Source organism: Parus major, chromosome 18, assembly GCF_001522545.3.
Source record: "Parus major isolate Abel chromosome 18, Parus_major1.1, whole genome shotgun sequence".
NCBI classification, from domain to species: domain Eukaryota; kingdom Metazoa; phylum Chordata; class Aves; order Passeriformes; family Paridae; genus Parus; species Parus major.
In genome coordinates this window covers 10,833,579-10,842,831 of record NC_031786.1, presented here as the reverse complement: position 1 = coordinate 10,842,831, position 9,253 = coordinate 10,833,579, and the positions used below count along the sequence as shown (strand labels likewise).

Below are 9,253 nucleotides of genomic sequence, written 5' to 3'. Positions count from 1 at the left end.
CTCCCGGGACCGTTTCTCCGGGATCTCGGTACCGTCCCCCCGAGCTGTGTCCCCGGCCGGGATCACAGCGGGAAGAGGATCCGGAGTGGATCCGGGGGGAAGCGGCCATCGGGGGCGGCCCCTCGGCCCTGGGGGTCCTCAGGGTGGGTAGGAAGGGGAGACAGGGGCTGGGCCCGGTGCGGGACAAGTGCCGCCCTTTAACCCCTTGCTCGCCTTAACGGGAGAGCCGGCGAACTGCAGAGCGAGGCGGGGGGGGGGGCAAGAGGCGCCTTGTGCCCGGTCTGTTCGGGGCTATGATAGAGAGACTGCCTCTCTTCACCGACCCCAGCCCCCTAAAACAACCTGCCGGGGGTCGCCAGGCCCAGTCGTTCCCGTGTTGTGACTTTCCCGCATTAAACTTCCCCCTCACCGGATTTTCTGTCCCAGGGGCGGGAGCTGAGGGAGCCCGCTCGGGCCGGTGCTCCTTCCGATCCAGCTGCGGGGGCCAGTCCCTGTCCGGCCCGGTGGAGAGGGGAGGTCAGCAGGGACCAGGTGGGAGATGTCTCCATCCTGATCCCTCGGCTTCCCCATAGGTGGGCGTGGGGCCCCTGCCGGCCGCTTCTCCCCATCCCGCTCCACGCCCACGGAGCATCCCCAGCTGCAGGGCTCAGCAGGTCCCGGCTCCCCCAGCCCCGTCGGGGGCACCGAGGGGCGGGGAGGGGGAGCAGAAGGGCCCAGGCCCGGCTCCTCGGGGCGGCTCGGGAGCCCCGCGGCGGAGCTGGCGTCCATCACCGCGGTGTCGAGGCGGGCTCCGTCCCACTCCCATCCCCCCCCCCGGCCTCCCCGAGGCCTGCGCTCGTCTCTGGCTGAGCCGCCAGTGGATGTCGTTGTTCTGTTCCTTGAGCGCGATGTCACTCCTTTAGCATGACCTCAAACGCGGCGGGGGCTGGGACCGCCAGTCATTCTCCGTGCGAGGGCCGGGGCGGGAGGCAGGCGGGACCCAGCCCCGCCGCCAGCCCCACTTTTGTGGTGCCGCCGCCGTCGCGGTCTCCCCTTTCTCCGCGGGGCTGGCCGCGGGGCGGGCGATGCTCCGGGCTCCCTGAGCCGCCGCACCGCGTCCCCGGCCGAGGTGCCCCGCGGAGCGGCGCGGTCGAGCGGCGGCTCCCCGGTGTGGCCCGTGTCCCCCTCCCCGCTGTCCCCACGCCGCGCGGAGGTCGCGCAGGATGCCGCGGAGGGGAGCGGAGGCGCCGCTGGCCCTGCTGCTGGCGGCGGCGTGGCTGGCGCAGCCCCTGCGCGGCGGCTACCACGGCGTGAGCATGTTCGCCGTGCAGACCGCCCAGCCCGACCCCTGCTACGACGAGCACGGGCTGCCCCGCCGCTGCATCCCCGACTTCGTCAACTCGGCCTTCGGGAAGGAGGTGAAGGTGTCCAGCACCTGCGGGAAGCCGCCGTCGCGGTACTGCGTGGTGACGGAGAAGGGCGAGGAGCAGGTCCGCACCTGCCACCTCTGCAACGCCTCCGACCCCAAGCGCGCCCACCCGCCCTCCTTCCTCACCGACCTCAACAACCCGCACAACCTGACCTGCTGGCAGTCCGACAGCTACGTCCAGTATCCCCACAACGTCACCCTCACCCTCTCCCTCGGCAAGAAATTCGAGGTGACCTACGTCAGCCTGCAGTTCTGCTCGCCGCGCCCCGAGTCCATGGCCATCCACAAGTCCATGGACTACGGCAAGACCTGGGTGCCTTTCCAGTTCTACTCCACGCAGTGCCGCAAGATGTACAACAAGCCGAGCCGCGCCGCCATCACGAAGCAGAACGAGCAGGAGGCGGTGTGCACCGACTCGCACACCGACGTGCGGCCCCTCTCCGGCGGCCTCATCGCCTTCAGCACCCTGGACGGCCGCCCCACCGCCCACGACTTCGACAACTCGCCCGTGCTGCAGGACTGGGTGACGGCCACCGACATCAGGGTGACCTTCAGTCGCCTGCACACCTTCGGCGACGAGAGCGAGGACGACTCCGAGCTGGCCCGCGACTCCTACTTCTACGCCGTGTCCGACCTGCAGGTCGGCGGGCGCTGCAAATGCAACGGGCACGCGTCGCGCTGCGTCCGGGACCGCGACGACAGCTTGGTGTGCGACTGCAAGCACAACACGGCCGGCCCCGAGTGCGACCGCTGCAAGCCCTTCCACTACGACCGGCCCTGGCAGCGAGCGACGGCCCGGGAGGCCAACGAGTGTGTGGGTGAGTCCCAGCCGCGGACGCCCCGGCACGGGCGGGGAGGAGGAGGAGGACGGGGACGGGGCGCGGAGGTCCCCGGAGGGGAGGCAGAGGGAGGGCAGAGCGAAGGAGCCGCGGGGAACGGCAGCGAAAGGCACGGGGACGTCCAGGAACACGCCGAGCAGAGCGGGGACACGCAGGGAGGTGGAGAACGGCATAGTAGGAGGACACTGAGGTACCGGACAGCGTAGGGATGAGGACGGGACACCGAGGGACCTTGGAGCGCGGAGCAGGGATGTGAAGGCACTCGGGAGCGCAGGGGATGGGACACTGAGGCGCCCGGCAGCTCAAGGCAGGGAACGCTGAGGTACTCCGGAGCCCGCTGGTTGACAGCACCGAGGGATCTCCAGGTGCAAAACAGAGGGCACGGGGGACCTGGGACCATCGGCCGGGCACGGGAATTTGGGGCAGGGGATACCGAGGGCCGCGGAGACGTGGGACGGGGACACTGGAGGCACCCGGCCGCGCAGGACCCTTTGGGCAGAGCAAAGGGAAGCTCGGAAACGAGGCAGGAAAAAACAAGGATCTCAGGAGCGGAGATATGGGACATTCGGGATTCTGGGAAAACGCCTTTCGTGTCCGGAGAAGCGCGGACGGGCCCTGGCTGGCCGGGCAGCGTCTCCCGTCCCGGGCGGGTCCTGAGCGGGGGGCCCGCAGCCCACGGCCCGGCTCCGGTGCGGGGATCCCGGAGTTCGCCCGCCGGCCCGTTCTCCTCCAAGGGACACGGGCTCAGAGCCGCCGCAAAGCCCGAGAGGCTCCGCGTCCGGGCGGGATGGGGATGGGCTCTGGCCCTTTCCGGAGAGGGAAGGCGGACGGCAGCACGGCAGGGAAGCGCGGCGAAGCCTGCAGCGCCCGTCCCTGCATCCTCAGGAGGTGCAGGCGACCCTGGGAGGCGGTGGCGGGGACTTGAACGAGCCCCAGGGCCAAATGAGAGCCGGGCAGCCGCCGGTTCTTTCCATCTCGAGCGAGAAACGCGCGCCGTGCTGGCTGTCCCCGGGCAGAGAGGGAGCGTTCTCTTCTCTGCCGCGGTGGATAAGGGTTAAGAGTTGGGGAGTTCTCCGTGAGCCCCACACATCCCGCCGAATGTTCCCTCCGATCTTCCACCCCGCTTCCTAGCCGGATCCCCATGCGCTGCTGCTCCTCTCCTCGCGGTTTAAGGGGCCGGTGCTCAGCCGTGTGCCCGTGAGGACCCGGGCCCGGGGCTGGGGTGGCCCGGACTGGGCTCGGCTCCCCACGCCGGGACCCCCCGGCCCCGCGGAGCGCAGCCTCAGCTCCACCGCCCGCCGCCGCCGCTGCCTTGTTTACACGGAAAACACGGCCCCGTCTTCCAAAATATTTGCAGCTCCGACGATAGGAAAAAACCCTCGCCGAGCGGCCGGGGTTGGCCGCCTATTTTTTTTTTTTTTTTTTTTTTTTTTTTTTTTTTTTTTTCTTTTTTTTTTCTTTTTTTTTGTTTTTGTTTTCTTTCCCTTCTTTTCATTTTTTTTTGAATTTTTTTTCCCTCAAATCACAATCAGATGTGTCCCTTGCAGAGAGCGCAATTTCACCAGGGAGGCACGGCCGAGGCGGCTTATCTGGCGGGCAGAGGGGCCCGCTCCCGCGGCCCGGTGGCACCGGGGCACACTCGGTGGCAGCTCCGGGGGCGGGTGCGGGGTCCCGCAGCCTCGGGGCGATGCTCGGCCCCGCCGCGGAGCCCCCGCTCCCCCAGGCTGCGGATCGGCGGCTGCTCCTCTGCTGCCGGGGTCAGCTCCGGGTTTGCTCTTCCCCCGGCCAGCGGGTCCCGGCGGCGCTCGGGACGGAGCTCCGCGTCTCGTTTGCTTCCCAGCACTGCCTCTTGCCCAGCAGCGAGGCCGGGGGACCAGGAGGGGACCGACTTTCCCAGCCTCAGCCCCGCTCCCTGCCTGCAGAGTCACCGCTATCGGCGATGCCGTAAATTCTGGTGCGGTCTCGGGGTGCTATCGGACCCCCGGTCTACTCCGCAGGATCCCCAAATGCTCCTGAAAACGCTTCTATTCAGTTATTGTGCTGGCGCCGTGCTCCTACCATCCTTCTCCCTTCCAATTTATTTCCAATAAAAGGGAAGCAAGTTCCCAGTTTCCAGTAAAATATGTCACTTTTATGCCAGGCTTTGCATTTCAGACCATGTGCAGTCCTAGCCGCGTCAGACTTCTGCAAACGAAAATCGCTCTGTTTTTTCCTTTTCCACCGGCTTTGCTGGGAAGTGAATGTTTTGCAAGGATGAAGCTACCGTAAAACAATTTTCCGCAGCCGAGTCCTGCTGCTCCTTCCCTGGGGCCGCACCTATCAGTCTGTAAAACCAGCCACGGCCAAACACCCGCGCTGCCCTGCCAAGCCCACACCGCCTGGAGTAATCCCCCCAGATAAAGATCACAATAACCCCATTCAACTCCCACCCACTCGCTCATGACCGTCGGCCCACCCTGGTTTCTCTCCCAAATCCCGAGAGAAAGTCAGGCCCGGGTCAGCGGGGGCTGCGGAGCCGCCCGCGCCGGGCAGGGGCAGGGGACGAGCGGGGAGCTGCTGCTGCTGCTGCCTCCGCACGCTGGAGGCTCCTTCCAGCTGCAGAGGGGATCAGAGCGGCCGGAGCGTCCCGAGCCGAGGGAAAGGTGAATCGGCCAAATCAGCTGAATTTGCATCAGGTAGCGGTGAGAGAACTGGTTGCGGTTTTTTTCTCTGAATTTACTTTTTTCCTTTCTGGAAAATCGTTGGGAGTTTTATTTTTCTTTTTCTTTTCATCCAAAGAGAAAAATTATAGAATGTGTCTGCTTTGCTTAAAAATTTGGGTGTTTTCTTTGGTTAGCCCATTTCCCCTGCCAAAACTGAATCTTTGTTCCTATTCATGCTCATTTGGGGCTGAAAAAGAAATGCTCTGGAGTTTTAGATAGAAAGTCAAAATTTCCCACGGGAACGGTTTTTGCCAGCTAGATCGAATTTTTCTTTAGAGCTCCTTGTGAGATCCCAGCTCTGCACATGGAGAGGACAGGGCTTGTCCCAAGGAGATGTTCTCCAGGGATCTGCTCCTGCAGAGCTTTGCACAGCTTCAGGTTCCCATCAGCTTTACCTGGCAAGTAACTCATCCACGTAGAGCTTGGCCCCGCGGTCCGGCTTTGGCCGAGCGCCTGGGAGCCAGAGTGCTCCAGGGAGAACTCAGCTTGGAGAAGAGCTCAGAGGTCTGTTCTCCATCCTGCCTCTCTCCAGCGCCGCTGGGCTGGCTCTTTACTCAGCACTGGTCCAGCCCAAGCCCCCTTCAGACAGCCCAGTCTGTCCTGATGCAGCTTCCAGCTCCCCCGGGAGAGGGGATTGCAGCTGGGAAAGGTCTGAACTAAACCGCTGTCAGAGCTCAGCTGCTGGCGAGCTTGTGTGGACACAGGAAAATGCAGGCAGGGTCTTTGATTAGATTTAACATCACTAAAATATACATGAAAATACCACTGCAGCTTCTCCGGAATTGCAGTGTTATTTGGAGTGCTGGCAATGAGCCCGGCCAAGCACCCTCCCTTCAGCTTGCACGGAGCACCTACCTCTGCCTTTCCCTTGGATATAGCACCACTGGACAAGCCCAGGCTGCATCCTGCTGACAGGCACTTGGAGAGCTCCAGACTCCATTCCCAGTGCTGGCTCTGGATCCCCACAGCCTTCCCCCATGGAGCCAGGAGATGCTCCCTGCACCTGCAGGTGTTCCTGACGTCAGTGGTGGCTGCAGGTGCTGGGCGCCGCTCGGATTTTGGCCCTCTGTGACGCCTTGAGAGCGTTTAACAAACCCAGGAGCGAGTGCAGGGAGAGAAAGGAAACACATTGTGTTCCCAGATAGGGATTTGGCACAGGCAGCACAGGGAGCCTGGTGTTGGACAGGCTCTGCTCCGCTGCCGAAGGGTTCCCAGGCTGGGATGTGTCTCATGTCAGAGCAATTTCCGAGCAAGCTTCTTATTCAGCGGAAAGGAAACTTCACCTCAGACAAGGAGTTGACCAGAAACTCTGAGAGAAGTGCCCGCCAAACACTCCCAATGAAAAACTTCCAATCAAACCTGGGGCTTTCTCACCTCCGTGGTGGTCCAGGGAGGCATTTGCAGGGCAGTGCTTGGGGCCCCTCCACCCTCATCACAACCAGGGAAATCAAATCCTCCCACACAGCCAGCTCCTCTCGCTCTGCTCCCACAGAGGGATGGGTGGGATTTCATGCCAGGGCGTTCCTGGTGTCCCTTATTAAATTCAGATGAACCCTGCATTAATCACCTCCACCTCAAAAGCCTTCCCAGCTCCGTCCTGTCTGTAACCTTTCCCCACGCTGGCACAGTGGGATATTGGGGAGCCCCATGAGAGGATTCCTTCCCATTCTCCTTGGCTTCCAAATAGAAGAAGGAGTCGAGCTGGTGGTGACTTTGGCTCCATCCCACTGGACAGGAATTGCTTGTGAGCCAGTGCCTGCCTGCAGGGACCAGGCCCCCGGGGGCAGAGCAGAGAGCCAGGGCAAGGCCTGGGCCACCAGGGGCTGGCAATGGCTCACAGTGGCCGAGACATCTGACCAGGAAGGGCTGGGCTGGTGGGAAATGTCCTTTCTGCCTTCTCCTCTGCCGTGGTGGCTCAGGTTTGCAGATGGTTTATCCTGAGGGGGACAGAGGGACAGAGGCACTGGCTGCTGCTGTGGGAGGGGGACAGGCAGAGCTGGCAGGGACCCGGTCACACAGGGGCACATCCAATGCACCCTCTGCCCCTTTGGTTCCGTGGTGGGGTGGGGGTCAGACAGAGGAAAGAAGTGGCTTTGCAAATCCCCCTGTGAGGAGAAAAGGAGTCTGAATGTCCCTGTGTTCACCCTGCTTATGTCCATGTCTGTTCCAGAGGGATGGGGAAGGTTGCAGGCATCCAGCCCTTCTTGCTTGGAGAAACAGCCACATTCTCAACCTGCACGGAGAGGCTCTGAGCAGGATCCCCAGGCTGCCCCTGCAGGATCCCCAGGGTCCCAGAGAGGATCCCCAGGGTCCCAGAGAGGATCCCCAGGGTGCCAGAGCAGGATCCCCACAGTGTAACATCCTTTGTCCACCCGAGGCAGATGCTGGTGCCTGGATCTGGCAGCACAACACAACTCTGCCCCTGCAGGATCCAGCCAGGGTTCTCAGGTGGATTTTGGAGCTGCTCTGTGGTGGTGCTGCCCGTTACCTCCTGATGATAACAGGAATGCTCATAATTTCTGATATCCAGGTTCAATTTCCCTTCATTCCCTCAAATGTCTCAATTTCCCCATTTATAGGGAGTAAAGTGGGAGGCTCTATAAAATCCTCCAGATTTGTGTTGAGAAAGGCACGAAGCATTATTGCACCATCCTTGTACTCAGAAAACTGCGGCTGGGGCAGCTTCACCAGCAGCTGGAGCAGACCCTGCGAGGGCTGCACTTCTTGTGGCTCCATGTGCCACCCTTGGAGCCACAGGTCCTTCCCAGCCCCTCCTGGTGCAGCTCCCAGCGGGTTGTGCTGCATGGGGAAGCGCAGAGCAGGGGTGACTGTATTGCTGAGCAGATGGGTGCTGTAGCCATAGAAATTTGGGCTCACGAGCTGCTGAGGCTCCCATTGTAGCCTCCCAAGGGAGCCTCGCATGGGCAGAGCTTTCTCACAGGCTTTTATTCTCAGGAAGCTTAAAGTTAAACTGATTTCCAACAGAAAGGTTTTTACACCAACAAACAAACAAACAAAAAAGCGCAGCTAAGGCTAAAACAAAACCAGGCTTGGCACTCCGGGTTGGACACTTGCCTTCCCTTGAGCTTGTCCACAGCTAATCTCTGCCCTTCTCTTTCTGGGCCAAATCATGTCATCCTTATTCAGCCTCCGCTGTCCTCGCCTCGCAAACTCCCTGTGCCTGCCCAGGGGGACGTGCTGCCTCTCCAGGGATGGAGCAAAAAGCACCCGAGGGCTCTGCAATCCCCACAGCCCAGAAAAGCATTCCCAGGATTCTGGGATTTCTATCTGGCCTGTGAAGTGGGAACAGTTGGGCACACAAATTTGTCTTCATATTCTTAATTTATCTCCCCTTCATCATCAGGGATGGGAGATGGGTTTTTGTGACCATGGAGAGCGGATACCCTTTTGGCCCTAGATCTCTCCTGCCTCCCTTTTGTGACACTCAGCTTTTTGGCAGTGGTTTTAGAGGCTCTTGTGCTCTGTATGGGACTGCAGAATTTCATTCCAGGTGATTCCTTTTCTCTACCCTGACTGATCATCTGCACCTCAAAAGCCTTCCCAGTTCTCATCCTGTCTGTAACCATTCTGTGGTTGGGCTGTGCAAGCAGAGTTTGATTGGGGATTTTCTGGAGGATTTCAGGGTGCTGTGTTGAGTTTTTTCCTCCACCACTTTTGTCCTGGGGGAAATACGGGGAAAAGGCGATCATGGGTCAGGATGGCTGGAACAGTCTGGGTACCTGCCTGCCTTTGCAGGGGCTGTAGATCATTTGGCCCCTTGTGGCTGTCAAACAGTAGAAAAAAACCCCAAAGCAGCCCCAGGATCCATCAAATCCAGCATCCACCTTTTCCTAGAGAGCTCTGGCACGGCAGCCTGGAGCACAGGACCCCACGGCAGGGCTCACACACTCAACCCCACCAGGGTGATTTATTTGCAGCACGTTCATGATTGCACCGAACACATCCCCCCCGTTTTTCAGGAGAGAAGGGAGAGGATTTGCTGCCAGGATCAGCCCGTGCAGAGGGCTCGGGGCCGGGCCGGGGCTCGGCGGTGGCAGAGCCGCATCTGCTCCGTCCCCAGGGTGCCTCTGGAGCAGCGGCTGCAGTTTGGCCTCTGCCGCTCGGATCAGCAGGAAACGTTTGCTTTGCATGAGCCGAGCTCCCGTCCCGAGCATCGCTGCCAGATCCCCGCTGCTTCCCGCATGGAGCCGGGGCTGGCACGGCTCAGCCTGGCTCTGCAGCCCCGCGGGACAGGGACCTGTGCCGTGTCTGGGCAGGGATCAAAGCACGGGACAGGGACAGGG

General features: G+C 61.4%; 1 protein-coding gene across 1 annotated transcript in view; it reads left to right on the top strand.

Moving 5' to 3' along the window:
* Window positions 1-9,253, top strand: part of NTN1 (netrin 1) — an 83,752-nt gene continuing 74,499 nt past the window's right edge. The window contains exon 1 of the mRNA XM_015645680.3: window positions 1-2,226. Within this exon, the coding sequence (XP_015501166.1) occupies window positions 1,203-2,226 (1,024 nt within the window). The 5' untranslated portion in view covers window positions 1-1,202. The remainder of the gene's footprint in view (window positions 2,227-9,253) is intronic.